A 26,019-nucleotide genomic window follows, 5' to 3' on the forward strand; every position below is an offset into this window, starting at 1 on the left:
AATACTTATAATAACAATAAAGCAAGTTAAAAAAGTGTAAATTTCAGGAAAGTATAAAAAATTAAAATATTTGCTTTTAGATTTTTTTTAGATTTTTAATAATAAGGGCTGTGCCAAGTCTAGCTGGCCCAGACTTCTCCTCCGAGGTCTCCACTGGCCGAAAGCTCCGGACTGCGAACCTTTCCCCGGTCACCCGCTGGCCAACGAGCCAAAATCGATGCCCCAACCGGTTCGCTCTCGCTTTTTGGCGAGTGGCCCAAGCTTTTCCTCGCTGCTCCTGGAGCGTGTGGGCCAAAACGCGAATGAACATCGACCGTGGAAGTTGACTGCTGAAGTACAAAGCGCTAGGCTGAAGGTGAATGGGAAAGAAAAATTCTAGAGCCTCATACAAAATTGCAAAATCCATGGAAAATCTCTGAAAAAAATGCTAAAATAATAATTGAAAATTAAGCGAATAATTGGTGGAAATCAAAGCAATGTAGTGAAAGTGTTTTGCCATTTGTTATATAAAGGAAAACGCCATCGAAAGCCCCGAAAAGTGCTGTGCGCGTGTGTATGTGTCTGTGTGGGTGCGTGTGTGCGACTGTGTGTGTCCGAGTGTTTAGCACGCGCTGACAAAAGGAAAAGGAGAACACTTTTTGTGTATCAGAATTTTTCGCAGCAAATGTCGAGAAAAAATGGCAGCTACGCAAGAAAATTTTAATTGAAAATTCCAATGTGCAAGGCGAAAATGAAAGAAGCACAGAAAAATGGGCTATCATTGAAAGTGAAAACGCATGTGAGCCACTTGCGGGGATATTGATTTTTCCCACACACGACTATTGTGGTGGTGTAGTCCAGTCGAAAACCGAGATTTAACGCAATATAAATGTGATTTTGAAAAACGGAGAAGGCTTCACTCCTTCGCAATAAACTAATAAATTAATTTAAATTAAGAAGGGTTTTCCATTTAAACTTTAAGTGTGTGAGTGCGAGAGAAAGAGGAAAGCTCAATTGAAGCTAAAAGAGGCAAGACAAAAGACAAAAAAAGGACGAAAGAAATGGCCCTAAGAAAATCTCTATCCTGAATTTGCTTTCTTCGAGGCAAAAGCGATTTTGCCAACATCCCACTCTCTCGCTCTTTCTCTCTCTGCCCACACACACACACGCACTTAGCCTTTTGAGCAAGGAGACACAACACACACACACAAAGCGAAATTCGCTCTATCAATATTTACGCATACCATTGTATTTTGATATTACGTATACGCTGCGTATCTCTCTCACTCTTCCTCTCTCTTTCTGTATTTCCCTTTCTCTCTGCCTCTGAATAAAATATTTAAATAAATATATAATAAATAAATTCAATAAATTGACAATTACCAAACAAAGTATACGAAATTCATGTGAGACTAGCGAGCCGCGGCCTCACTAGCCAAAGCCAGCCACTAAAACCAAAAAACAAAAAAAAAACAGGCAGCAGCAGGAGCAGCTCACACACACACACATCGACAAGCGCCAGGACCCGCATCATCATTCCTTCCTGCCAGGCCGTCGCCACTGCTGCCGCCCCTCCGCTCGCCCCGCAGGAGTCACGCTTCGTTAAACGCTGCTCAAAACCCATCATCTAACTAATAAAGCGGACGATAAACAAGCACATTAAATACCGAAGAGAGCGAAGTCGAGCTATTAACGCTAGTCTGGAACGCAGAACATTGGCAACATTTTCGATTAGGAGGTGAGTTCTTTGAAATTTAAAAAAAAATATAGCACACTTTTTGGGGCACTGAATACAAGTTTACTAGTTCGCGTTTTACAATTAAATATGGCTAAAAACCTTGAAAATTTATGGGAGTTCAAAGTATAAAGCATTTTCAAAAGTTAGGGAGGTTAATACAATGTGAGCTGTTATACGAACTTGGAAATATTATTAATTGCTATTAATTCCCAAAAGAAAAATAAATATACCGTTGTTACAAAATCATGGTTTACAAGAAGTTGTATCATTAAATGAAAGATAACTCTTAAATGCCTTTAGTAAAATTGTAGCTAAAGCCTAATCGATTTATTTTTAATAAATAAATAGGTCAACGTTATTTTTGCTAGAATATTAATCTATGTAACTTGTCCCATTTGACCAATTTATTTTTTTATAAACCTTTCTTCAATTTAATATTTACTACATTTTTATACAAAAATTCCCTACTCCGTATGCTCTATGCTTTCCTAGCACTTTTGTTTTCCATTAAATCCTTAGGGTCAGGATATGTTTTAGGTTAATTAAGTTTATTAACTGCCAGACTGTCAATTTCCCTCGCCAGCCACACATATCACTTATTCATGGGACACTTTCTTATCTTTTGTCTAATAAGAGCTAAACTTGATTTAGTCTTCTCTCTTACTAATTAGCTTTGGACAGCCAGAGATTGGTATGGAATTCCCGGAGGGGAAGCTATTAAGGGCATACCCGAAACATCGCTATAAAAATGCTGCAAACAAGCTCGGGAAACCGCACATAATTGCCAATAATCAAGTTGGCCCCGAACGCCCACGTACTTTTGACCCTTTACGCCCGAAAAACGAAGAAGAATATGTACTTTTGTGAAATCCAAAATATGAATGAAAGTTTTAATAGGGGCGATTTCATTTTTGATTTTGAAAACATCGAGACGATTGTTCAATGAAAGCGAAAAGCATAATGATGTGGAAAATTGGTTTTTCTCCTCAGGCAAAGTCCTCCGCTTTCCACCGTCTAGTATGGTTTTCCTTTTATGTTCATTACTTTTCCTACTTCTTTTGCCATTTTTCCGAGTTTTTATTTTGTTGCCTTCTCTGGGTTATGTGCGCAGTAAGGAGAGCAGGAAGAACAGAGAGAGAGAGAGAGAGAAAACTGTGGGCATGTGTGGCTCAACCTCTTTTCCGCTCCCTGAGTTTTCCACTCTCCGGCTCGGCAAAGAAAAGTTTAACCGTTTCCCGCTCGGGAGCTTCGAGGGCCTCCTTCCGATTTTCGTTTCGTTTCGATTCGCCCCGTATTACGTGCGTGGGTTCCACAGATGTTGCCATAGATCCGAATCGTATCCCTTTTTGCGGACCAGCTCGATGGTGTTTTTGTTTGGACCCGGTAATGGATAATGGCTGCCTGTCTATCTATATCTATCCAGTCCTGGCCAATGTTAATTTGTTTTGACAGCTTGATTGTCAGCTCGGTACATCAACGTTTTTCAGCTACCCCTGCCCACTGAATGTTTGATGAGGCGAAATTATCTTATCGTTATGTGAATTTAACCCTAATCTCGAAACCCCAGCCAATTGTTGATATTTGTGTTTCTCTTTGTGTCACTGCAATGCACCACTTACCCACCCACCCACTTACCCGCCATCCGACGCTATCAGATTTCTGCACCACCGCCCACAATTTATGGAGGGGCAGCAGACAGCGGTCTATTTATAGGTACTTTTGCCAAAGGTCAGAACGTAGGAATTATTACTGGGCGCACATATTGCCCGTGATTAGAGCCTCAAAGTGAGCTTTGAATAATTTAGTAGGGTCTACGACACGATAACTGACTTTATATTGAGTAAATTCATTAGGACTCAAATCAAATAAAAGTCTGGTAATTGAATTTCAAATTTTGTAATTCCATTTTAGAAGATTTTTCTATTTTTGCCAATAAATAATTTGAACCAATTTTGTAACTGCTTTAAGCCTTGAAGTTTTTAAAACTCGTACATTTTTTGTGCAATCTTTAAATACCGCTTTTTCTTTCGCATCTATTTTTAAAGTAAAGACATCAGACTTAAAAGTTGTTATAGAAATTGAAAGAACATCTATATAATCGCTTATCGGAAATACCATTTACCTCATTTCCCCTCAAATTATAAAACTTCTTCGCAAATTGCCCTTAATAAAAGGCATTCCCCCTATGGTAATGGCACTTTTGACAGTTACTGGAAATGTTTTGCCATCAATCGGTCCCTCAACAATGAACCCACTGACCATTTGAGCTTTTTACAAGCCCACAAATCGAGTGTGAGTACGAACAATAACAAATATGGGAAGCAGCTGTTCCTCCGGCTCTAAATGTGTATAATTTTGCTTTTGAACCGACACGAAACCGTTCGAACTGCGTAGTTTGTTATTTCGCTGCCACTTTTTCGGGCCCAGACAAGTGGGCACCGCAAAATACCAACGACCATCACATACACCACCCATACGCCCCGTTGACCCGTGTGCAAAAAGAGTGGCTCGAAAAGCTGGCAGAATGACAAAATTGTGGCAAAACTACCGCATACAATATTTGTGACCTTCTTATGCTTTCCTGAAAACCATAGTAGTTGCACATCCTGCTCCTATTAACGTGAAGGCTCTTTCTGGCAGGTACTTTTGCACTTATGCCAAGGAACATAATTCAGCCCAGGATTTTTTGGTGCATTAATAAAATATGAACAACAAAGTGCTTTGGCTTTCCGTCTGACTTGATTGCCATTTTCCGGACGGTGTTCCGGGAGGTGTTTCTGATTGTTGCGTGTACATTTATTATGGATGAGGTTCCCGGGGCATTCGGAAAGCTCCTGCTCCTGCCAAGTGTTTATCCATTTTATTTAGCTGCCCCAGGACTGCAACGCAATTTGTCAGGGGATCAGGCGGCAATCGTGACACTTTTCAGCTCTCCATTTTTTACTGCCACATCGCTTTTTTTTCTCCTCTTCCGCACATGAAGTCATTTCCAGGCAGCCTCTCTGCGGCACAACTTGTCCTAGATGCATTTAAAGTTATTGATTTCTTAAGAATGTATTTTCTGGTCTCAAATGGTCACGAGGCGTGGCGGCTTTAAAGTAAAAATCACTTTACTTAACTAAAAGTCTCCGATAAGTTGTGTTCTTAAGGAAAGCTCCGAATATAATTATATTCGTTCATTCATATAATGTTGTTACTTTATAGCTCACTAAGAAATTAAAGAGAACTTAACTGAATTGAAAGCTTTTATTTGTTTTCACGGTTTTAAAGTCTAAATATTTAGGCGCTCTTAAGTTGCAAAATGGCATTTTTATAATGTTCCAGCTTTGGGAGAACTGGGAATATGCTGAATACAAGATAAGCATATAAGGCGGCTTATCAAAAAAGAAAGCGATAAGAAAACGAAAAGAGCGAAGTAAAGCTTCTTATTATTTAAATATAAAGCTGGGGAAAAACAAAGAATATGAATAAATAAGAGATGCAAATATATTTAGTTTCTAGCAATCTTTTTTCTTCATGGCGGCAGTCGCTTCAATTCGTCGGTGAAAGTAGAGGTACAACTTTTAATGTGTTTATTACTAATTCAAATAGAAATGTATCTCTTGTGAATTTGCAAATAATGTAAAAATTAATTCCTAACCAAATATAATAGCATTCCCCTACCAATAATATCTATAAATAAACATTGATTAAAGTTATAAAGTGCTATATGATATATGCTATATATTTTTATAATATCAAATTAATAAACGCTTTTGAAAAATATTATTAACATATTTGTAAAATGATTGGCTTTTATAATGGCAAATATCGAGGGTATTTTTAACTTTAATATTGATTTAGCAAACATTTTATTCTTCTTTGCCTGAATAAAGAGGACCAGATTTTGAAATTAAATAAAAAATTGTATTTGCCTAGAAGGCAAACAACCCGCACAACTTAATTTCGCACATTTTCCATGCAATTTGTATTTAGAGACCCGCCCACAACAAAAAAACTTCTTGTTAAGCACACACAAAGTTTGCATTTAAATTTTCTACGCGCTTGCCATCCACAACATTAGAATTTTAAGCATATTTATGGAGCCGAATAAACAAAGATGCCTTCAGGCTTTTCATTTAAGCGGCTCTCCGAGTTCTCCTTTGCTAAGAGTTTTCTTTTTCTGTGGGTGTGGGTAAACGTGTATCAGGGTATGGATGTCCTTTGACGTCATTTGCTAAGTAAACAAGAGACGACCCCCAGTAGAAGCAGCAATTTGAAGTCACTTTGCCTCTAAATTGCTCTTACACCAATTTTTTTCGTTTTTTTTTTATTTTCTGGTTGGTGGGTAAAGTGGTTTTGGTGGCAAGATACATTCATCTTTCGCTCTGGCTGCTTTATGAAAATAATGAAATTCAGAGAACAAGAGGTGAAAATGAAGCGACAGAGCACTTTGTTAAGTATTTGGAAAGGATAAGAGGAATTACTTCAAAGAGAATTTCTGGTCTAATTAATTAGCCGATGACCACTTTTTTTCTTGTAAATATATAATTAATAATTTAAAGCATTTAAGCTAACATGATTAAATGTCAATATACATTGTTTAGAGTCCTTTTTAATTTGGAATATTTTTGTCTGAAAAAAAAAGTTAATTTGAAATTAAGTGGGAAGTTTACACTTTTGTTCGTGTATGTATTTCAACGTAATTGTTACGAAAATTTAAAGTAAAAAATTATTCCCTTAACAAGTATCCTTACTCCACCATTTTGCAAAATAAATTCATCCTTAATATTCATTTCGCCTTTAAGTTTTGATGGATTAACCAAATGGCAATTTCAGGCAGAGATCCATAGCCCAGTCCCAAATAAAAACAGCTTATTGTCAATCAGCGAGATACAAGTACCCGTATATATCCAGCTGGGGGAACCCCAAAGTCCCGGGAGTCCGTCTCCGCAACAACGGCGGTTCAGGGTCACAGGATGTCTGACGATAATAACCGAGGAGCTGAGGACCCAACTCAAGCAGCCTCCTTTCTCATCCATAATTAATACGGCTCAAGTTATTAAAGTAAATGAAATGACGAAAAATATGGAAAAATTCAAACCGAGGGACTACAAAGCAGATGAAGAACAGAGCCCAGCAGCTCGGTGTTAATATTAATGAATTCAATTAGAAAGGAAAGAGGGTAAAATGGGAAAAAACGGAACAAAGTCGGGACGGGGGATCCCTGCCATTCAGAGCGTTTTGTGTGGGTGCCATTGTAGAACGATATATATATGTAAGCTGGGAGGTTGGGTGATTTTCAGAGAGAGTGCGTGCCCTTGGTTGGCTAAGGATAAGCACTTTTACTTGGTGCGTTTTCCCCCACCCAACCGCCCGTTTTAGTTGACGCCGTCAGCGCATTTCTAGTGTTTCAAGGATGCGAGTGTAGGAAAAGTTGCTAACGACTTTTGTGGGATTTCTTTGTGGTCACACTCTAGTTATGCGCTATTTTTAAAAAAGCGACAGCCTGGAAATTACCCAAACACATGATTAATATTACCTAAGGGTGCACATATGGCTCATTAAAAACAATAAAAACCGAGTTTTTTGCATAAAAACGTTCTTAAAATAATTACTTTCATTTATTCCTCGAATTGTACAGAAACAACACAACAAAACAAAATGCCGCCAAATGCAAAATCGGAAACGGACGCCAAACCGGAAGCGGAACCAGCGCCAGCGTCCGAGCCGGCAGCGGAACTGGAGTCCGTGGACCAGAAGCTGGAAGAAACACATCACTCCAAATTCCGTGAGGTGGACAGGCAGGAGCAGGAGGTCCTCGCTGAAAAGGCGGCGGAAGCGGCCAGTCAAAGAATCGCACAGGTGGAATCAACAACACGGAGTGCAACAACAGAGGCTCAGGGTGAGTTTGAATACCGAATTAGAAAAATCAAAATTTGGAAAAATGTTTATTCAAGTAAAAACGTAAATTGTCAAGTTCAAAATTAAATTAAATCGAAATGGAAACCAATTAACAAGTTTACTAATTTTGAAATTATCTTACAATGAAAGTTGATTATAAACTTAAAAATTAAGATCAATCAGTTACTTTATTAAGGACACATAACAAACTTTCTGTACCCTGCAATCATATATTTCTTCGCTAAAAACTTTAAACTTTCATTCACGGTGTTAAAGTACATTTAAAGTTGTAAAATATCCAGACAGGTATAAAAAATAAAAGAACGCACTTAATATTTTAGAGAGTTACTTAAATTACTTGGGTTTTGAAATTACTTATAAGGGTGTCTAAAAATGTAAAATTTAATAATCTATTGTTGCATTCTTTTAGACACCCTTTTAAAGTGATTTTAAAGCACTTGCGATTTTTGTAACTCTCTCCGTTGTTGAAACATATTTAACCGATTTTCGTTTCTAGAATCCACTACCACCTCATTGCCGGTGATCAAAAAGATCGAGCATGTCGGCGAAGTGGTCACCGAGGTGATCGCGGAGCGCACCGGCCTGCCCACATGGGGCGTGGTGGCCATCATCATACTCGTGTTCCTCGTCGTCTTTGGTATAATCTTCTTCTGTGTGCGGAGATTCCTGAAGAAGCGAAGAACCAAAGATGGTAAGGGTAAGAAGGGTGTCGACATGAAGTCGGTACAGTTGTTGGGATCGGCGTACAAGGAGAAAGTAAGTGTCTGACGCGCCATCAAATCTTAGTAGTTATTGGGTTCTGGTATGTCATAGGTTCAGCCTGATATGGAGGAACTCACCGAAAATGCCGAGGAGGGTGACGAGGAGGACAAGCAGAGCGAAGTGAAGCTGGGGCGTCTCAACTTCAAGGTAGGTTTTCCAATTCTCCACGCCCCGCACGCCCTTTCCCCAATACTAACCCCCAGAATACGAAACTAACCAAACGTAAACTCAGATAGGTATTCTATAAATGTGAGCAGAGTTGAAGTTGTTGACATGGAAAACACACTCACAGAGATGACCATAAATACTCAATAAATACTGTAATAAATCTTGCAACTTCCTCTTCAAGGTTTTAATCACACTGAACAAAATTACATTAAACCTTAAATTGTGTTTCCACTGGGTAGTATTCTCAAATCAAAAATTCAGAACTAACTTCAATTTTAAAATTCTGATGCGGGGAATGTATCCATGTGTGAAACTTACATAAATTAGATCTAACCACCACATTAATAAATAATACAAAAAAATAATAATAATCACAATACTAATATATCATTTTTGTTTGTCTCTTTTCTGGCCAAAAACCAAAACCCCCTTCTGGTGCCGCCTTTTGAATCTCTCTTTTGCAGCTGGAATACGATTTCAACTCCAACAGTTTGGCCGTGACGGTAATCCAAGCTGAGGAACTGCCCGCCCTGGATATGGGCGGTACTTCGGATCCCTATGTCAAGGTGTACTTGCTGCCCGACAAGAAGAAGAAGTTCGAGACGAAAGTGCACCGCAAAACCCTGAGTCCGGTCTTCAACGAAACGTTCACCTTTAAGGTGAGATTGCAAAAAAGTCAAAGTTCTCAGATCCAAACTTTTCAAAATAAAAATTTGGTTTTGGGAAAAACGATTAATAGTATTTTATTTAAAGTAATATATTTAAACTCTTTTTAGGTTTTTAAATAAACATATTCGAAATAATTTAAAACCTTTTTTTTTATAATACCAAAAAAGATATTTTTTTAAAAAAGAGTTTAAGTTTCTAAAGGCTTTTAAGTATCTTTCTTTAAAATATAGTTTTTGAAAACTTGGGATTTAAATTAATTAAAATTAAATTAAAATTAAAATATTGAGGCCTACAAAGGACTATTCTAAAAATCTGTTATATTGCAGAGTTTGCCCTACGCCGATGCCATGAACAAGACGCTCGTGTTTGCCATTTTCGACTTTGATCGCTTCTCGAAGCACGACCAGATCGGCGAGGTGAAGGTGCCCCTGTGCACCATCGACCTGGCGCAGACGATCGAGGAGTGGCGCGACCTGGTCAGCGTTGAAGGGGAGGGCGGACAGGTATGTAGAGCTGGGCCGGGGTCCAAGGCGGGGTCACCAGTACTATCCAGGCTATACAAGCTATCCGTAACTCTCTCTCTGTCTATGTATACAACTCGATGTGCCTCTAAGTGTTTTTTATCCAACTCAAGAACATCAGTTGAGATCTGTCTTTCGTACTCCTTATGATTCTTATGATTTCTTATGCGTTCGTTACTTCAACTCTGAGTTATCGAGCCAAAAGCAAGCCAACACTGAAATCGTGTGATATTTGTTGACTTCTGTAATCTTGAACACCTTACTTACGATGATTGTGTTTTGTGTGTATTTTGCATTCGAACTTCTGCCACGACCAAAAAGATGAGAAAATACAGCAGAAAGCAATCAAAGCATTTTTGACACCCACTAGATATATTTGTTTTTAAGTCAACGATCCCATCCCCCAAGGCCCCCCTCGAAATACTTTTAAGGGCAGGGAACAAAGACAATTACAGTGAAAACTTTCCAAAAACAGAAACAATATCAACAAAACAAAACGAAAACTTCGTGGAACAGACAAGCAAAAGTTTTTCGAGTCTCTAACGAAACTTTTTACACACCCAGTTCAAAATGCAAATATAAATAAATAATAAATGAAATTATCTTACCATTTAACTAAGCAATACTCAACAAGAAAACCAACAGAAAAACAGGGGGAAAATCAAACGGGAAAGTGCCTTTGATTTTCCCCACACTCCCCGACAATTTTATCATTTCTCTTCAGCTCTTTCAACCGACACAAAAACTACTACAAAAAAATAAAACTCTAAATTTCTCTTTCTCCAATTCCCCCCTCTGAAACAAACCAAAAAAATTGATTTCGAAACATATAAACTCTTGTTTTCTTGAACTTTTGTAGAAGGTAAATACAAAAACATGCTTTAAATTAAAAAAAAAACAGAACTCTTTAACACCTTTGCATACACGATTTGAGTTTATGATTTTCCCTCTATATAACCTGCTCTGTCTCTGTGAACTGTCGCTCTTGTACACAAAAGCTGTCTATATCGATTATAATAACCATTGCATCGAACCACAAACTAACCTACTAAATCTTCAAAACCTATTTCCCACGATAATCAATTTCAATCAATTTGGTCTTGAGCGATTGTTCTTTGACTTTTCTCTGTCTCTTTCTATATATCTTTCATATATACCCCCAATATATTGTTATGTCTGCATACTTTCTCGCATCATTAATATTGTAGTTGAATTTTTGTATTAATATAAACGATTTATCTATGTTTGGGCTGTCTTGTTTGCAACCGTGTAATAAAAATGACAAATGTCTTCACATTTCCATATGCAAATGATCACACTGCAATATTAATTTGTTGAGAAAACCTGTGGCATAAGAAGAAGCTAAACTAAATCAGCATGGTTGAGTGACTTCCCCTCCACCAGTTTACTTCTAGCCTTCTCCATTTCCCCAAACTTTTTTGCCCGCGTTCGGGCCAGCAATCCTCCGCCAATTATTGACCATGCTGATCTAATTATTTAGTTGCCGAAACTATCCCCGAAAAAGACACTACTCACATAATTTTTGTTTGCACTTTGATTGGAACAATTAAACGTCGAAAATACTGAAAACTTTTGCATAACTTTCTTACAGTAGTACTCAACTTTTGCACCCCAAGTTATTTGCATAACGTCTGTCAAACTTTTACTATCCAAACATACCCAAACACACGCTCTCTTTTCCTCTGTACTACTCACAAACAAACACACACACTGAAACGCACAAAAGAAATTCTTTCGAATAACAAATAATAAGTTATATAAATAAATTGAAATGTTGTAAAATATTTGCATTGATTGCATTGAATTGGTCAAATGATGGAATGAATGCTCTGAAAATTTCGAACATAAAAACACAAAAAAACACACACAAATACACAGCACATAAGCCATGTACAAATACGTTACACACACAGACACAAAAACACAATTTCAGAAATGGAAAAAGCTTTAATTTTGACGCCTGTGAATGCCAGAAAAAATGGTATTGTCTGATTGAATATATTTCAGAAAGCCAGAAGTTTAAGGCACTCGCTGGATTTTGGTAAAATATTTTTAAAATTTTATTTTAAAAAATTTTAAATTAAAATCCGCAAAAAAAATATACGCAGGGATTTTTGAAACATTTTTTTACCCTTTTATTTTACGCTTTTATTTATATTATTATTTATATTCCTTAATATTCAGGTGGACCTGCGAGAAGTTTTCCTTTAACCCTACCGAAATACAGCGAATGCTTAAACCTGGCCCAATACTATTTTAGCAAGCCAATAAGCATAAGCCTTAGTGCCAAAAGACAAATACTGTAACTTTTCCTAATATGAATATTAAAACTTACTTACAGTTAGTTTAGAAACACTGCAATATACCATTCTGAACAATTTTTTACTCTACTGCATGCCTTTCCTTTTGCTTACGACTTTATACTAATATATAAACCACACTAAGTATTAGCAATCTACACAAATACATAGAACACGGACATAAGACCATTGATTGGTTACAAAACTATACGAAAACCATTACATTTTTGAAATTTGCCAAAAACAACATTGATACTTATCAAAATTCTACTGGAAATGGAATTCAATAATTTTTAATACGCTCTTTATTTTTCTCTTTAATTATTTTTAAACGTATCGCTAAAAAAACCAAAAAAACAAATCCAAATCTGTAATCACAAAATTCGAAAACTCGAAATTTCCAAACTGTACTCGAAATTTTTGACTCATGCCATGGGAAAATCAATCCGAAACCTGAAACATGCTCAAAAATCCATGTAAGTATACGAACGAAGAAAAGAAGATTCATAATTATCGTTATTTGCTTTGGTTGTTGTCGTCATAAATGTGTTCAAAGTTCTGTTCGTTGTGTTTGTGTTCCAATTCTGTTCTACCAGCAAAAAATAAAAAATGTATCCAAATCAAGAGCCAAACCATTGGATTAGTCAAAGAACGAATTAAATATGTAAAACGCTTATTTAAGTCTTAACATTTTGTGTTTAGCTCTCTGTCGCTGTCTCGCCCGATATGTGTATACTGTACTTATTATATTTTGATTTGCATAACTTGATTGTGTACTGTAATGTGTAAGCAGAGCTTCGATGACAGTCAAATACAAAAAACAATGCTCAATAATCTCTTGTTTTCCAATTTTACGATTATTTGTTCGTTTACCTTCTTTTCCCTTCGATTATGATTATAGACATTTTTGTTTCCATGAGACATTCACCAAACATTTAACAAGAATATTTTGAAAGGCACCCAAAATCAAAAATGATAACTGAACTTGAATCGAATTCAGAGAATCAAAATATTAAAACCCCTATAAAGTTGCGGTAAGTGACTCCGATATAAAATTCTATAAATTCTCTATAACGCTCGCTCGCTCTCTGTCTGTCTCGCTCGCTCGCTCTCTGTCTCTGTCTTGAAACTTTTTTAACTAATCCAAATAACACACAACCACATTTTCTATAGCTAACAAATTATAGTTCGTCAAATACCGTTTTGTTTGCCCGGGTTAGTTTGGCCCTTGGAGAAGTGATCGAGGAATTGGCATCGGATCGGTTGTGTAATGCTCGTCATTCGAAAGAAAATAAGTAAAAAGTAACGCACCACCACTGCAAGCGGTTCGAACCAGCCTAGGGTCTTGTATTTGTTATATATAATAGCCATACTGAGTAACTAGATAGATTTTTCATTTGTAAAATATACGCTCTTAAATATCCTGATATCATGTACATAAGAAATCAAATTCTCTACTTCTATAAGAACATTTTTGACATTTTTATTAATTTTGATGTACATTCGAAAACGGTTTTAACAAGATCCAATCTCAAAATGTATGTACATAAGAATCAGTTCGACTATGCTTGATTTCAATTTCTTATCTCTCTGTCTCTATCTTCTTCTATTCTCAATAGTTCCTAAGAAAATTTTTGAAAACCACAATATTTTTGCATTTTGTGCGGTCGGTTTTGAGCTGGGTGTTATTAAAAATGAAAAACAAAGAAAATACGAACTAAAAAATAGATATGATATAACTGAATAATAAAACTGTAAGTTTTGGTATGGTTAACAATGAATAATAGAATAAAACACAAGCCCCAAATAACCAAAATAACACTTGAACAATATCAACGAGTTTACTTTTATTTTAATACTTTACCTTGGTTCCTTCAGTTTTTCTTTGGATATACTCTGCTCCCTGATATACATATATTTAGGTATATATTTACACTTAACAAAATCGAAGCTCTAAGACGTGCAGTAAATGTTTTAATGTACTTTTTTGTGGCGTTTTCGTTTCATGTCAATAAAACAAAGAACTAACGTTCATGTAACAATTGCTTAAAAATACTGTACTGTTCACCCCACCCCGATAAACCCTTAAAACTTGAACTTATACCGAGTGTATTTGATTTCTCCTAATTTCCACGTGTATAATCTGTCTTAAACTAAAATCCTTGGTTATGATATATGTTTACTTGTTATTGTGCAACTGTATATCTCGATTAAACCTTAGCTGGTCGTTTATTTAACCAAAAAATACGTTTTGGTCGACATATTCAAGTGGAACTTCCGCTTAAAGCTTCCTCCTTTAAGTCTTCACATGTTGCTTTTACTTCCATCTTTGGCATAATCTTTGAATCGAAATTAACAATTTACATTTTATCTACTGGTTAAATTTAACTGATGGTTAATTTTAAAGGGGTTTTTTCACTACTTGACATATCTTTCCAAAAAGCCAAGATGATAAAACTACCTTGCAGACTAAATATAAATATCAGTTTAAGGCGACCCAACATGATATAGAAAATATATATATCTAATATTATCCCCTATATATTATTAAATGGATATGTATGTAATTGTACCAATAGAGTCTATGTGACATTTTGTTTGATGCAAAGCCAATGAAACCAGAACAAACCTTACTAACACCTTTCCGTAAACTCTTCTCCGGATCTCGTCAAACAGGAAAAGCTGGGAGACATCTGCTTCTCGCTGCGATATGTGCCGACTGCCGGAAAGCTTACCGTTGTCATTCTGGAGGCCAAGAACTTAAAGAAGATGGACGTGGGCGGATTGTCTGGTAATGTGGCGTTATACCGAAGCGTGGGCGGGACCGATCGGGGCCCTGATATAATGATTTTGTTGGGCCTGCGGTGGTCCTTCCTGCGACTTTGTTGCTTTCTGTGTTTGTAATATTAGCTAAGTGTGTGACGTAGGTTGTTCGTTTTATTTTCCGTTTTATATGGCATACTACCTTTTTCTTTCATTTAAATATATACTCGTACTAACTTCTTCAGGCGTAGCAAACTGCAAGGCAACGTTTGCTGTGTAAAAACTAAAAAAAAAAAACAAAAATAAAAGAGAGCAAAGAAATACAACTTTTATTGCAACTACTTTTTGTCAACTACTTTTCAACTATCAATTAGCGCCAACTTATCAACTTGCATTCTTACCGTATTTAACCCGATTCGCGTACGCTACAAATTCCAATTAAATCATTAATCAATGGATATATTTATCGGCCGGCAACGTTAACATCCCGAAATATTCGCACAATTTTTACTACTTATGCCTGGCAAAACCAATAGAAAACCAAAATCAACTCTAAGCTCTATGCCGAACAATCAAATGACCGAAAATCGCTTGCTTTAGCTTCACTTTTGCATGTAATATGTACAATTTTTTGTAACTAAACACTCGACATCATTTCGGGTCGCTGATGCCAGACGAATAAATAAAAACGTTGCCGCTGAATATATCCAAACCAATTTAAAGTTCTTCTAGGCTTTTACAAACAACAGAACATTTTCCAATATGTTTTTTAGATGCTCTGACAATAATCGGTATCAGTCAATTTAAGTAACGAAATAAAAATATATCTTAATTTAACACAATTGTATGCCTTGAGTTTAACAAGTTGCTGAGTTCCAAAATGTTCAACTATGGTATAATCAGTAATTGATGTGAACTTTAAATGATTTTCAAAAAGTTAACAAGCCAAAGAAAAAATTATACTTATCAGTTGTGTTTATAAAATCTGCGAGGATTTGACATCATTTTGAAAATTTTCTAAAAGTATGAAGTGGTAAAATCCACAGCATACTTTTTGGGCACATTTTCGGAGTGATTTCAAATCATTGGAAATTTTAATGGCACCCCTATATATTTTAATATTAAATATTGACGATTATTCATTTGTTAAACATTAACACTTTGGCCTGTTTCTTGTTTTCTCGTTGTTCTTTTAATTTGTTCTTGTGTTTGCAAAGTAAAAATTGATCTACTCTATATATAACAAGTACATAATTAATCAATGTTTTTGGTGTGTACATTACTTATATGTGTGTAAAGCAAAAAAAAACAAAAAAATCCAAATGATGTGTTTATCAGATTATTGTGAAAATTTTACTTTGTTATAAAAACGAAAAATGTTTTCTTTTTCTTTCTTTCAATTCTTTCCTATATTATAGATCCATATGTGAAAATTGCAATCATGCAAAATGGCAAACGTTTGAAAAAGAAGAAGACAAGTATCAAAAAATGCACCCTCAACCCTTACTATAATGAGTCGTTCTCATTTGAAGTACCATTTGAACAAATACAAGTATGCGAGAATGTATTATACTATCCTATAAAAATACCACAACTACTACTACTCTACTACTACTGCCTACTGCCTATACAAACTAACCTACTACTACTACTACTACTGTTACTACTGTTACTGTCCTCTTCTGAACTATCTACCAAACATGCCAAACCAAACCGAGTTTTGAGTACCCAACCTCCCTCTAAACACACACTAGCCTACTTACGTGCAATCGTTGTTGTTAATTATACTACATATATACCGTATATATATCCATATATTGAATACTTGTATTCCAAACCAACGACAACAACACCAAACTCTGAACCAAACAACCGAACACTCTTAGAGACCAATCTTCGTATTACCCATAAAGATAACTTAAATTCCCCCCCGAAAACTAACTTAATCAATCTTTGTGTTCTATAAGACCTAAAAAAAAAACAAATATTCAATGTTAAATGTTGTAATTTACAATTTTAACCAAAATTTGTTCAAGCTTTTTTATTTTTGATATTCCCTGATTTACTATTGTAAATATTCAAAAACCAAAAACGAAAAGCCCAAAAATTTAGCAAATGTTATGATTTGTTGCCTTTGTTTGTGTAGTTTTTGAGAACTATTTGTGGAATCTGATTTCTGATTTGAACCTGAGTTAATAACCAGCCTCGATGTGTGCTTAGCCCAGCTGATTTGGTTTATGTTTTAGTTTGTTAAATGTGTAATGATCGATTCGAAGGCAATCTGGCAAGAGGAGAAAGCAATGACAAGCAGGCATGCCTAGTGGCTTAGGATTCCGTAAACTCAAGCATTCTAGATGCTCCACACACCGTCTTAGACGCATTTTTTGAATGGAGAGCAAGCCGTAGTGTGCCCGCTTCGCTCGCAATAGAGCAAAATGCAAAAAAGCAGAAAAGCATAAAGCATCCAAACAGTCGAGCAGAAAAGCATAAATGCAAATAAGCAAAAAAAGCAGCCAAGCACGAGCCTAACACACACTACGCTCACTCCAGTGAAGTACAGAGAATACAACCTTATACAAAAATTCGAATACCAACTTAAACTACTCTTTCCATAATACAAACTATCGCAAACTCTAATACCAGCGGCGTCAATAATGCACCACGCAGCAACCAAATCGCAGTGGGTACATTATTTTGACACTGTCTTCTGATTTGAATATCGAATACCAATCGCACCACAACAGCTACAGTACAAATACAGTAATACACAGAATAAATACCCAAAAAGCCACCACAGAGAAGTATAGCGTATCACCATCGAATACCAATCATCAAAAACCAAAACCAACATATAGCCAAACGATCTGGAAACTGGGAGAACTCTGTTACGGTTACGTTACGTGTGCTAGACCACGAATTAGCCCCTGTCTATAAGTTGGACCCCCCATGCCAAGACCAATTAACAAAGAACGACAAATGGGATTGAATATTATACATTTTCGTTTACACGTATTTAATGAACATTTTTCTTTTTGCCACAGCTTAAGTGTCTGCTAACAAGTATCGAGAAAAGTAATTTGTTCATTAGCCCCCAAAGGTTAAAAGAGGCGAGATATATACTCGTCTCTACATATATATCTGCCGACATCTTCATTTGCTTCTCACCTTACGCTAATCAAAAGCTTTTAGGAAGTTCTTGAGTTTGTTTTCCAACATTTATTATTTTAAGCTACTCATTCCTAGCTTTAGACATTTGCATGATCTGCTTGTTAACTCACAACCAAAAAAAAAAGGTATACTAAGAATAAAATACTCCACAGCAAGCATATTCCTCTTTGAAGGAGCTTTTTGTAATGCTCGAACGCCTTTAGATGTTGAATCCAAAAAAAAATAAAATAAAACAGAATACCTTAACCGAAGTGCTTGTGCAAACTGGAAACTTTCCACCCAACAATCTGTACGATTAAACCTAGCCTGCACTAAAACCAATATACAGCACTGAGCCAAAAAGCCAAAAAATACTCCACGTAGTGCCGAAAACCTCTGTCTATAACCTGCTTCCCAATACAGCATTCGTAGTGTCTGCCTGTTAGTGAACAACAGTTCCCACTTCTACCCCCAAAAAAACAACTTAAAACCAAAACAGAACACGTATATCGAGATACCGAAAAGTTCTTCAACTCAAAAGCGAAGCCCCCCATCCCGTTCAAAAAGAATAAAAGAAATAGACCGATAAAAGTAGCCGAACCCAGAACATCCCTTACTAATGCCGGTACTTTCCTTGAACACTTTCCCACCCACTTTCGCGCGCAGAAAATCTGTCTCGTTGTGACCGTCGTGGATTATGATCGTATTGGAACCTCCGAACCCATCGGCCGCTGCATACTCGGCTGCATGGGAACTGGAACCGAGCTGCGTCACTGGTCCGATATGTTGGCCTCCCCCCGCCGGCCCATCGCCCAGTGGCACACCCTCAAGGACCCCGAGGAGACCGATGAGATCCTGAAGAACATGAAGTAAGGCGCTACCATGGATAACCAATGCAGGTAAATCAGTGTACTATCTACATCAGGGGTGCTCAAAATTGCCTTACGGCAGTGCCCTTACCAGCACAAAACACGCACGCAAGTAACAACTCAGACAAAGTCATGAAAAAGACAACAACACTTTGCACTGTGAGTTGAGGAGAAAAAAAAAGTTCAATGAAATTTGTTGTTGGCTTGGCTCGCTCTTATCTATTGCGGACAGCGACACAAAGAGGACTCGGGGCGTGCATAGGCAAGCATTGCGAGTGCACTGCCGTATGCTTAGTGCTATTACAAAAACAATTGTGCTCGTGTGCCATAGGACTGAGCACCCCTGATCTACATGATCTATCTCAAATTTGGTATAAGGGTAGGTAGGGCCATAAAAACGCATTAAAAATATGAAAATAGGATCATTTTCGATCTTTAAATTAAAGAACTAACATTTCCAATTGCAGACTTACAGCACATCTATCAAACGTTTAAAAGTAACCAAAGAACACTTAGGCGAACCGTCAGACATTGAAATTGAATGCATCATCATCAGCTACAAATGATCCTCCTCACCCGAAACGACAGGCAACAATCAGCGAAATATCGTAGTTAATGCAAAAATTGTTCATCTATGCAGTTATCTCAACATATACATACTGGAACACACAAAAGCCGATTAAGTAATACCATAGGTGTCTAAGTTATATCTCATTGGTTGAACAGCAAATCGAAGTGAAAGCTATAAAATCGTATTTAGAAAGCAATGTGTCCCATTCACTGACCGGAATCCGAAAATAGTTCGACCGATTTTACATAAATTCATTTCGAGATCTATGAATTTGTTGTTGTCCCCGATTGAGAATTTCAAAAAACTATGAAAATTACGAGTATGTTCTATTAAATAAAAAAACAACTCTATATACTCAAACTATTTAACGGATGACCGAGAAGAGTATAATTTTTAAATGTTAAGTTTACTTTGGTTTTTAAATTAGTCCAATGATTAATGGAGTCTTTCCGGTTTTAAATTTGTTTTTCAATCGTTGAAGGATTACTAGTGAATAATATTACTGACTAATGAATATATAAACAAAGCAAAGAACGTAAAGGCATCTTAAACTGTTATGTAAATTATTTATTATGTTTAAATTATTGAGCATTACGTACTTAACTGTGTAAGTATAAATCTATGTGTGTTTAAATAAAATGGACATGGCAGACATATTAACAGGAGGGCAGGAAGCGAAATCATAAAAAATATATATTATATATAAATATTATGTATAACCCTTGCATAGACTAACAGAATCAGACGAATAAGTAGAAGGGAAACCAGAACAACCCGAAAACCAAAAGCAAATAACAAAAGTTAAACTTTGAAGCGTGATTTCAACGGAATATATCATCAGTTTAAACTTTAAAAAATATCGAACATTTTGCACAATGGATCAGATTGGGATATTCTTTTAGTTTGACTTGGTTTTCAATAAATTAGAAAAAATATGGCTCAGTTCGGGAAAGGTTTCCATTTAAACTTAGTTTTTCTTTTAAATGCTTAACATTTTCGTTCGACTTAAAACCGTATTTTTTGTAGCTTATTCTTCTCAAATCTTAAGGTTTCTACAACTGTCTATGAATATTTTTTTTCATTTCCGACTTTAACACATTCCTTAATTTATAAATCATATTAGGACCTAATGAAAATATACATACTAACTAAATGATTATGGCAAAATGTTAAAACAGAAAAAGAAATATTAAGAACAATAATAGTTATTACTATTTATATTATATTCAAGTATATGACATCTAAACAATATACATTTATATAAACTTAAAAAACATTGTGCTCTTGTTGCACAAGCCTACTAAGAATTTGGGATTTTTAATATGGAAAAGCGGCGGCAACAAAAACTTCTACCTACCTAAAAACACAAATTAGCTAATTAAGCTAAAAAACTCTCAAGAGCAGAGCATTCCGATATAAAGAAATCGAAATCGAGACAGAGGAATAACAATGAGCCATGATTTTCTGATTTTTTCCATATTGAAAGTAAATGAAATTCAACTAATACATTAGATGTTTTTGTCCTGTAAATGGTATATTATAATGATAATGATAAAGCGTAGTTAGGGATCGTGTATCCCCTGTACACACACTTACACAGTTGAAGTTATGTTCACCGAAGCAAGAGAAATGCATAAGAATACACAAAGAACAAAGAATGCAACCTTACAAATCGAAAAAAATACCAAAAATATTTATGTAATATAATTCATCTAAATTTAACAAATCGACGTGGACGCCAGGAAAAACAAGTTATACAACTTATTACGAGTATTGTTCAATAAAAAATAAATAACTTTGCTTTTCCAAATAATTACTGTAAATTATCTCAAACCCAAAAACAGCAACAAAAGACAAGGACACACAAAAAACACATATGTATTAAACAAATGGTAAATTACGAACAGAAATCGAAGCCTAACCACAACAGCAACAAAATGAAACAAACAAGACAACAAACTATATATACTTGCATATTAAACAAATTATATGAAATTATATAAAATGATGTTGATTATTGATTTAAATTAAAACTGAGAAAGTGAATAAAACAAATTATATATACACCTATATATATAAATATTAAACAAAACAAAGCAAAAATTTTATTTGTGTTTTCCTTTTAGTTGGTACAAACATATTTATTTACACAGCGTTACACTGAGCCAAACGACGTGTAAGTGTTAGCCCAAAACGACATGTACATACACACAGCCGACACCCACACAGCCACATGACAACACCCACACTGAGCCACCCACGAACTGACCAAAAGCAAGTCGAAAACATGAATGTATTATAATGAATACACAGAGTTGTGTGTAAAATAACCGTTAGTTATGTAATTATATTATTTTCAAAAACGTTCTCAAAGCAAGCAGAATGCAGCGCATAGCCCATCACAAAAGCACAAATCAGTAGAGGAAATCAGAGTGGACGGAAGTCAAAAGAGGAGTTACAAATAAATAAGAAACTAATAAATAGGTCTCAGAAAATTAATGCAAGAAACAACAAAAATAATGTAGCTGTCCATGTACTTTTATTTTCTAGATATGTATGTATGTAATTATATTCGATAAATCAGGCATTATGCATTTAACAACCAGACAAAAGCATGATAACGGAACTAGGGTTCACAATCGAAGAAGATCAAAAGATCAGGATCGATCATCCTACCATTCACCATAGTTATAGCCCGATTCCACTGTCAAAATCTTAATTGAAAAGGCATCTGGACTAATTTGCGAATGAAAATGTATCTCTGGAATCGGGATATTATACATACATATAGAGCGCACCTGAGGGAACGATCGAGTAGCGAGTAATGAAAATGAGTAACGACAAATACAAGATATAGAAATATGCGTTATAGGTTCAACGGACCCAAGATATAGGACAATGTTTGATGTTGATATGAGTTAATCTGGCCACCTAGAGTGCGCATTATATGCATAGATACGGTACATACATACATAATGCAGAAGATAAGCCCTCTGATGGGATCATTTTATATACCCAGACCGGATGACCGGATGAGGGCGGGAAACATTATACATAACCATTGACAGCACCGCATAGTATGAACACAGCATACGGTATACATATGAATATCCACATAACCAAGCGATATATACACGGACATAAGGTCCACATACTTCTCCCAGGAAATCTCCATCCTTCGGTTCAGATCCAGACTCTATATACCCACAAATACACTCTCATCCAGCACTTACACTCGCGGATATAATTTTATGACTCTTTCCGGAGTTTTGTTGTTTACGATAAACTGTTTATAGCTGTTTTTGAATTTTAAATAAATTATATTTACTATATGGCAAAACAAAGAATACCACTAAAGCAAAACCATATATGATAGTAATATATGTTTTAAATGCTATTACCAAACGAATCTTAAATTGAGGCTTTGCAAGCAGAGTTGCAAGCGAAAGAATATTATTGAATAAACTGCATATATATATACATACTATAATGCAACTGTATTGAAAGACAAGCATAGCATTTTATTTCCGAGGCAAAAAAGAATTTAACAAACTACACAAACACGAACTCTGACACCTGTGTACGGTTAGCGGTAATCGCAGGTGTGCCCAAGGGCCACAATAAGATTTGCAACAACCGTACCCCCAACATCAAAAAGCCCCAAAGCAACAGCAACAGATAGATGATCTATGTAAATCACTAGCGATGTGAAAGACACAGATATACACAGATACACAAGAAGTAACATATGTGAAATGAAACGAGGAATGTTTATAAACAATAAACAAATGTTTGAAAACTAAAAGTCCTGCTTTTAATTCTTTAACTCTGGTATTTCAGAAAGCTTGTTGCCTTATCGCACTTAACGGGAAAAACAATTCCGAACAACTGAGGTCGGATTAATAGCCGAGTTCATATAATATGCTTATTCTTCAATTTAAAAATATAAAAATAAAAATATATTTTAACTTCTTAAAGAAGTTAGATTTATTAAATATCCATCACACTTACAAATGAAACTTTAGTTTTCCATTGCAATAACAAGGCTTAAATGCTATACTCATGACCGCATCTGTAGCTATATATACAAATAAAATTATGTTGTTAATCTCAAACCAAATTTTAGCGTACGTCGACATATTTCAAAGCCAGAAAGTTCTTATCAACTTGTGGCTTGAGCTCCATACAAAATTAGTTTTAAATCTGCGTCCAAGGGTAGCGGATGTGTTTTTTTTTTTTAATTGGTGGAACGGATCGAATTATTCGATACGCTTCCGCATTATCGATAGCACCGATAGATTGTGCTTTGTGTTTTTGGTGAAATTGGATTGGATTGAAATATTTTGAAGAAAAGCCTACTTGCTTCGATTAACGCCAGGAAATTACCAATGCCATTTATAATGAGACCAACTGAAATCATCTTGGAATTAATAATAATATAATTTAGTAAACTAATTATAACTGAGCAGGCGAGGATCTAATAATTAACTGGCCTAGACATGCACATTGCATAGTAGCACTAAACTACATATAAGGCACTACAGCGTTAAACAAAAAAAAACGGAAATAAGGATATGAAACAAAACCAGCAACATCTCAAGGATGTGTCCACGGTTCGCATCCTGATGCTGGGCGATAGAGGTGGGATAATTTGAATACGATAATTGGATAATGTTAATTAAATTCGTATTTCCAGGAGTTGGGAAAACTAGTCTGACCAATTTGCTGGCCAGCAGTGAAATAACGCCCACTCCCGCCTCCCGAACCGTGGGCGAGGGATCCTGGAATGTCCAGGTGCGGCTGCACGAGTACCCTAACTTAATGGACCTGCCGCCCACGCCCTCCTGGACTTCGCCCTCCTCCTCGGAGCGCTCAGATAAATTCCCGGATCCCCCATTCGCGCCCTCCGGCAGTGATACCCTGTACTTTGTGGAGTTCTACGATCTGAACAGCGATCTGCGCATGCGGCGCGAGCAGCGCGATAATTTCTATAAGAACATCGATGGCATTGTCCTGGTCTACAATCTGCAGGACCTGCGCTCGCAGGACAATCTGCACGATTGGCTGTACGATCCGTTGCGTCAGATTTGCAAGCATCGCCACCGGCGCATGCGTCCCATTTTGAGGCGCCAACATGTTCCGATCCTGGTCGTGGGCACCAGATTGGACAAGCTGCGCCTGCGGCCACTGCGTCGCGTTGGGGGCATTGCCCACCAGTTGGCCGCCGACGAGATCCTCCTCAACTGCCTGGATCCCGAGAGTTTCGCGGACAGGAGCCGCAATCAGGGCAAATTGCGCGGCTTCCTCAATCGCGTCGTCGAGTTCAAGGAGCTTTTTCCACTCTCACCTACCCGCCGGCCTTAAACAGATCTCAGTTTATATTTTCTAGTTCCATGTTGACCTTTAATAATACCTATTTATGAAAATAATTTTTCGAGAAATTCTGGTTTTCTAGCAGATGGTAAGCTTTTTGAGTTTTCTTCCCCGTTGTTTCTAGCTATCAAGGGTATCATAGGTTAATTTTAGAAGTATCTTAGGTTTTTGAATAAAGTTACTATTGGCAGTAAAGTTCTTAAAATTATTGTGTACTTTTAATACTATTTATACAATTTAGTGGAGATTTTCGTGTTGGTAAGTAATTTACATGCTAGGTAGATATGATCATTAGCAATTATTTGAGCCATTTTAAAGCAGTAAACACAAATGGAATTGAGTTTTTCTTTTTACATTATTATTATATTTTAATATTTCTCTATTTTTAATAGAAATAGGTAGATATGATCATTAACAATTATCTAAGCCATACCCATTTTAAATTGTAAAAGTCGTTTTCTTTTTACATTATTTATTTTAATATTTCTCTTGGAGTTTTTTTTAAACCCCTGGGGGTTAGTTCATCTGGATTTCATAGGATGTTTCTTATCCTGGAGGCCACTGCATCTGGCGACCGCCGAGGAAGTGCAAATGCAAGTGGTAAACGGACTGGGCACCGTGCTTGCCATTGTTGATGACCACACGGTATCCCTCCTGCAGACCCAGATCCTTGGCCACCTTGCGACCCACCAACATGAGATGTCCCAGCAGATCAGCATCTCCATCCTCCGCCAGCGAAAGTTGAGCGATGGGCTTGCGAGGAATCACCAGGAAATGGGTTGGTGCCTGGGGAGCCACATCATGGAAGGCCACGCACTAGAGAGGGTATATAGATAATAACTACCTATCTATTGGCATATCAGACCTTGATCTCACCTTGTCATCCTCGTGGATAAAAGTGCATGGAATCTCCTTGCGCAAAATCTTGCCAAAAATAGTATCTTCACTGGCAGCAGCCGTTTGCGATTTTTCCACTTCGCTGGCCATTCTAGCAGTGCAGGTTGCTAGTTGGCGAGAACTGTGAAATTAATATATAGTATTTAATCGCTGCAGTTTAGATAATTAAGTGGAAATGGCGTGCTTACCTGAAAACACGAAAAAAGTTCCGGCCGGTCAGGAACATCGAAAAAGCGCTGCCAACTGGGGTTTTAAAAAATCCATGACAGGCCAATTTTAGGGTATTTTAATGCTCACAATTGCGTTTGTTAAAAACGTAATTTATTATTATTAAAAA

The 26,019-nt window shown here is 36.5% G+C and overlaps 3 protein-coding genes across 6 annotated transcripts; 2 read left to right on the forward strand and 1 right to left on the reverse strand.

The window, feature by feature from the left end:
* The first annotated feature begins 271 nt into the window (after positions 1 to 271).
* Positions 272 to 20,182, forward strand: Syt1 (Synaptotagmin 1). Of its 4 annotated transcripts, none has more exons than XM_044395222.2 (11): positions 272 to 355; positions 1,372 to 1,717; positions 7,341 to 7,601; positions 8,118 to 8,377; positions 8,435 to 8,530; positions 9,016 to 9,210; positions 9,547 to 9,723; positions 14,739 to 14,853; positions 16,244 to 16,377; positions 18,639 to 18,871; positions 19,309 to 20,182. In XM_044395222.2, the coding sequence occupies exons 3-10, from the start codon at positions 7,361 to 7,363 to the stop codon at positions 18,843 to 18,845; spliced, it is 1,425 nt and encodes a 474-aa protein (XP_044251157.1). In that variant the 5' UTR covers positions 272 to 355; positions 1,372 to 1,717; positions 7,341 to 7,360; the 3' UTR covers positions 18,846 to 18,871; positions 19,309 to 20,182. The 4 variants fall into 4 exon arrangements, with proteins under 4 accessions (XP_044251157.1, XP_044251158.1, XP_044251159.1 ...); XM_044395223.2 differs by having other exon boundaries at positions 14,742 to 14,853; XM_044395224.2 differs by having other exon boundaries at positions 14,745 to 14,853.
* Positions 20,183 to 23,665: 3,483 nt separating this feature from the next.
* On the forward strand, positions 23,666 to 24,930 carry LOC108063971 (rab-like protein 3). Its single transcript, XM_017151261.3, has 2 exons — positions 23,666 to 24,053; positions 24,109 to 24,930. The coding sequence occupies exons 1-2, from the start codon at positions 23,987 to 23,989 to the stop codon at positions 24,774 to 24,776; spliced, it is 735 nt and encodes a 244-aa protein (XP_017006750.2). The 5' UTR covers positions 23,666 to 23,986; the 3' UTR covers positions 24,777 to 24,930.
* A 196-nt stretch (positions 24,931 to 25,126) lies between these two features.
* HINT1 (histidine triad nucleotide binding protein 1) lies at positions 25,127 to 26,003 on the reverse strand. The gene is made up of 3 exons (XM_017151360.3): positions 25,871 to 26,003; positions 25,662 to 25,803; positions 25,127 to 25,601 (listed from the first exon to the last, which is right to left on the reverse strand). Exons 1-3 carry the CDS (start codon positions 25,906 to 25,908, stop codon positions 25,332 to 25,334), a joined length of 450 nt encoding a protein of 149 aa, XP_017006849.3. The 5' UTR covers positions 25,909 to 26,003; the 3' UTR covers positions 25,127 to 25,331.
* Between the last annotated feature and the right edge of the window lie 16 nt (positions 26,004 to 26,019).

The sequence above is a fragment of the Drosophila takahashii genome, chromosome 2L (assembly GCF_030179915.1).
Source record: "Drosophila takahashii strain IR98-3 E-12201 chromosome 2L, DtakHiC1v2, whole genome shotgun sequence".
Classification (NCBI taxonomy): domain Eukaryota; kingdom Metazoa; phylum Arthropoda; class Insecta; order Diptera; family Drosophilidae; genus Drosophila; species Drosophila takahashii.